The sequence below is a fragment of the Etheostoma spectabile genome, chromosome 2, assembly GCF_008692095.1.
Source record: "Etheostoma spectabile isolate EspeVRDwgs_2016 chromosome 2, UIUC_Espe_1.0, whole genome shotgun sequence".
Lineage (NCBI taxonomy): Eukaryota > Metazoa > Chordata > Actinopteri > Perciformes > Percidae > Etheostoma > Etheostoma spectabile.
In genome coordinates, this window is record NC_045734.1 from 22,701,031 (window position 1) to 22,706,241 (window position 5,211).

At 40.9% G+C, this 5,211-nt stretch overlaps 1 protein-coding gene across 6 annotated transcripts in view; it reads left to right on the plus strand.

Annotated features, from left to right (window-relative positions):
- armh3 (armadillo like helical domain containing 3) overlaps positions 1–5,211 on the plus strand; it is a gene marked incomplete at its 5' end in the record, with an annotated part of 23,448 nt that overhangs the window by 7,246 nt on the left and 10,991 nt on the right. For all 6 annotated transcript variants that reach the window (XM_032499480.1, XM_032499490.1, XM_032499499.1 and 3 more), the window contains 4 exon segments: positions 80–173; positions 2,815–2,916; positions 3,810–3,868; positions 3,942–4,007. In XM_032499480.1, coding sequence (XP_032355371.1) covers positions 80–173; positions 2,815–2,916; positions 3,810–3,868; positions 3,942–4,007 — 321 coding nt within the window.

Below are 5,211 nucleotides of genomic sequence, written 5' to 3' on the forward strand. Positions count from 1 at the left end.
TTTTTTTTACGTTATGAGACACTGGACAGCTTTTCACTATTAATGACATTTCACAAATGTGTTTTTGCTCTATCAACAGAGCCACCCTGAGATGGACATCCCAACCACACCCGCCACCCCTACTCCAACCACACCTACAACACCACTTGGCACTACGCCGCCCTCCTTAGACAGTAAGTCATACACTTTTTGTTTTTATTTGGGGAGACATAGACTGCAGAAAACAGGGATGTTATCTCGGTGATGCCCATTGCTTTTCTTTTTGAAACTTTCTTTTTATGTGATTGTTCAGTTCTTTTTAACTACAATGACAAATAAACAAATAAGCAAAAAAATGAAATAAAGCTCAAAGACAGAGAATAAAAGTAAATCAGTGTTAGATGATGGAGTAATCGTTCACACAGACATTGAGCTACTCTTTAAATAATATGAAGTCCACCTTTCCCAGTACTTTGTATGCTGTTCAGTCCGTAGGGTAAAGGTCAGTTTTTCCATGCATTGTATTTCGTTAACAATGGTGATCCAGTCAGTCCTTGATGGCAGATTTGTCTGCAGCCATTTCCATGTAATTGCCTTCTTGCTTGCAGCCAGGAGCACTTGATAAAGGTAGTTGTCGCGGGCCATAAGGCCAACTGGGATTTTACCCAAATACAGTGTAATAAAAGAAAAATCAACTTTTAAACCAAAGATTGACCGAAGTTCTCCAGCATGGTCTTGCCAATATGGTTGAATAAGGGGGCAGGACCAGAATATATGAAAGTGATCTGCCTTTGTCTGTCCACAATGTCTCCAGCATTTATCCTGTCCCTGGAAACCCTGCTGTTTAGATTTCAATTTAGTGGTCACAAAAAATCTTATTATATTCTTCCAACAAAATTCACACCAGGCTCCGGAGTATGTGGTCTTAGCTTGACCCACCCAAACAGTTCTCCAGTCATCCTCAGATATCTCCAGGCCAGACTCCCCCTCCCATTTCTGCTCAACCTGGAAGGTAGATTAGTTTAGTCTTTTATAAATTTCTGATATTAAGTGTTTATAGTCTTTAGCCTTCTATGCATCGGTAAATATACTGATCAGATCGGTATCCCTATTATCTGTTTGTTTGATTTCCTTATTAAAGTAGTCTCTGACCTGGAAATATCTGAACCTATCCTCTCACCCCAGTCTGTATGCTTTAGAGATGTGGGTAAAAGACTGTAGGCCATCCTTATCAGCTATAGTGCAGTAGGCTCTAATACCATTGTATGCCCACTGCCTGAATTGCATATCTAGACACAATGGTATAAACTCTGAGTCATATGCCACCATTTCAATATTTTGGCATGTTTCTCCAGATGGAGTTTTTTATTATTTTTTTATTTTTTAACATTTGTTAAACCACACCTTAAGGGCAACCCTGGTCCAGCAATTTATTTTGTCCAGGTGAGGGACATGGTATTGGCAGTTACCTAATAAAAACTGTGCTAGTGTTTCATGCCCATTGCTTTTCGAAAGAAAAGATCTTAGTCTAAGGGTCTACTTTTCTACTTCTGCCTTCATGTCAATTTGTGGAGCCACTTTTTGTGCAGCTTGGAGAAGCTGAGATGGAACTAAGAAGCAGTGACACATGAAATTGCAGATCACAGCAGGGGTTATGGTAACTCTGTGTTTCACCAGTCAGAGTAGAATGGTTTTAGCAATGTAGTAAAAGTTAAGTTTAGATGTAAGTCTTTATGGTAAAGTGTATAGTTGAAAGTTATGCTCTCATGGGTTAGGGTTAGTAAAGGATTTTTAAAAGCTCTGCTGTTTTGCCTTGAGTAGACACACTTCGACATACAGAGGCACACCAGCAGCCTTTTCAAATATTAAATAGATTTTTTTTTTAAGGTTATCTGATAGAAGAGAGGTGCTCATACACAGTAAATGACACTTCTAATGTGGGTTTATGACATCTTAATAATCAGAGTATTACACCATCCCAAGCACATATTATTATATTTTGAACTTAAGAGCATGGCTGTCACTTTAGGTTTCATGGGAGGTGAATTCTATGGCCAGCACATTCAAAAGCAAGATATTTTGCATGCACACATGCTGTAACTGGTAAAAGGTGCATGTTTCTATCTCTGGCCAGCTCTCCCACCATTGCTTCAAACCTAAAAGCCATTTTCTGTATAAAATATTAACTCCCAGCTTCAAATACTGATGAATGTTTCACATGCAACGTGCGTTACAGGACGCCATGTCTTGGGAGCTCTGGCACTTAGAGGGCCCACTCCGTACTTACCTGCAATCGCTTGTCAGGAACACATCTTGTCCTTCTACAGTATAGCCCCATGGGATGATATGTTTCTGACAGTGTGAAATCATCCTTTGGCACTGCTATGTTATCAGGAACAAGGAAACAAATAAGGGTTTGCGGGGAAGCAGAGGGGTCTAGAAATGACGGCTCATCATTTATCCATGAAACAAGCTGCATGTTTCAGCGAACAGAGATTTATCTTAATGGTGAAAGATTCTTGTCCACACAACACCGCAAGCTACAGTAGCTACAGTAATGAGACTCGCTTTTTGTAATGCTGTTATTTGTCTAATGAGCACTCCATCTGCCCAAACAAGTGCAACGTCTCTTTTTATTCTCATTTTTAAACCGTGAACTTTAGGCCCAGTTTTTTTGGACGTCATTCTTTTTTGGAATAACTGGCCGCACGCTGTGTGACTTAAAAGTTTGATTTATCATAATGATGGTCTTTCTTTCCGTTTCATATAGAGAAAACGTTGGTTAGAATTTTTATTTTCAGTGATTGAACTTTTTAATTTGAATCTTCTGCTTAGTGATGAACAACCCAGAGCTGCCCCTGGATCCCAACCTGCAAACCAGCAACCTTCTCATCACCTTCCTCAAGTACGCCTCCATTGTAATGCAGGATACTAAAGGTAAAAGGAGGCCTTCTTGTCCTCCTCTTTGTCTTTCAACCATCCTTCATATAATTCTTCATTCTTAACTTTTTCTTCTTCATTTCTGTCCAGAGTGTGTCCTCACAGGGTTGTCTTAAAGCCCTGACACACCAACCAGACGGCCGACACTCGGCAACAAAGGCAGTTGGCCTGATCAGTCTCCCTTAGTTGGTCAAAAAAGTGCCTCGAAACACCAAAGCAACGTGATGTAATGTGTCTCCATAACAGCATAACAGTAGTGCTAATCTTTATTGTCACCAAAAAAAAATAAAAACCTTGCAGCTGACTGGACGAACGCGTCACTTGAGTCTGGTGTCTCCGGAAATCCAAAGCCAGACTGTAATGGCGGCTCAAATACGATCTCATATTTTACTATATTTTACTCACCGAAACGTGTTTCTGAAAACATTTTAAGTAAGAAATAGGCCATGCAGTTGCTGAATCTGTCTTCATTTTAGATCGACAAAGGTCAGTTTAAAAGATTTTTGTCAGATTTCGAGAAACTGTAGTCACGCTCATCCCGATCCTCGTTTCCGGGTTTGCACTCTACCAATCAGATTAGTCATTTGAGTCTGACTGCAGGCAGTGCCCACCTTCCGACCGAGCATGTCAGGTCGGCCAAAATAAAGGCCGACGGCCACTCCGGACCACTTCGGATGGACGATGGCACGAAACACATCAAACAGACTCGAGTCACCAACCTCCAACGACTGTCCGATGGCCGATTATTGGGTTGGTGTGTCACGGCCCTTAGTCAGCAGCAGCAAATGTCTTTCAGTCACTCCCAAAACACCAGTGCAACATGCAAAGCAAATTTGCCTTAACCTCTGTTTTCCTTTGACCTGCTAAGTCTCATAACTGTGTTTTTCCAGATGAGCATCGCCTCAACAGTGCCAGACTGTGCCTAATCATCCTCACCTGCATAGCCGAGGTAGGAGCATCCACACCGCTGCAACATTTGCACCCTCCACACTTTGTTCTAACTTCACCTCTGTGTGTCATAGGACCAGTACGCTGATGCCTTTCTTCATGATGACAATATGAACTTCAGAGTCAATCTCCACAGAATGGTGAGTTTCTAGTTGTGACTGAAAAAAGGACACGGAAATGACAAAATCAATTCAAAAGTTGTAAAAGTTCAAAAATTGTAGCAGACAGTGCAGTGAAAGGAGGACAGGCAAACAGCTCGAAAATAGTTAAATTAAACAAAAAATCAAATGTTCTGCACTGGAAATGAACTCAGACTATTAGAAGATACTTTGGCCCTCATTTATCAACCTAACGTAGAAACCAGCGCAGAAATCATCTTACGACTTCACGCGTGATTCATGAAACGTACCACACCAATCAGAGTGTAAGAATGGTCATGCATTTACAATTGTACTTTGAATATCACAGCCATATATTCTCAGTTTTGAGGCCTCGCCCCTACAATTTACAACATGACTAGACATAATTTGGCTTAGAAGCAGCACTTTTTAGAGGTGGAGATTGAAACTGTGATTATTTGGTATCCTAAAAACTGGAATTGTAGGCTGTAGAAAGAATGCAGAATGGAAAGAGATCACTGATGCGGTCAACAGTTGTCCGTAGTAAATCGGACTCCAGATGAAGTTTATTTAATTTATACATCCTTGACATATTTATGCTATAGTCCTAAAAGTAATATACAGACCTTTTTTGCAATCTCTTACGCCTACATGTAGGTTTACTTATATTTAAATAAACACACGGTAGTGGAGTTTATGCAGGGTCCTTTATTTTACTCGTGTTTTTTTTCATGAGTCAGAGCCAGGGAACTGTTTGCTGTGAGACTGGACCACCACCCCGACCCTGTCTCCTGACTGCAGAGGGGCTGGAAAACAAGCCGAAATATGTCGGTCAATAGCAAAAAGAAATCGTTGACTTGTGATCATTAACAACACTTTAAAAGACCAAAGAAAACCTGAAGAATAAAGAAAAATGTTGTGCATCGTCATATTTCCTGTTTTGAATATCATTGCCAAACATAAAGCTATAGCGAGGAATAATATCCTGTTTCCTTCGTATAGCCCCCAGTTGGGGTTGCGCTGGACAATGCTATCGGGTCATCTGGCTCCTTCACTACATTTATGGCAACCTGTTTTCCTGCGTGGTGTTGTGCAGAACCCTACAGGCTGAAACAATGTTGCAGACTTTTTTTGTATTGTGTATTTTTGTGTATAGTAGGGTCCCCCCCTCCCCCCGCTGATGCAAGACAGAGCCATCTGCCCTTAATCAATACGATAGAGCGCT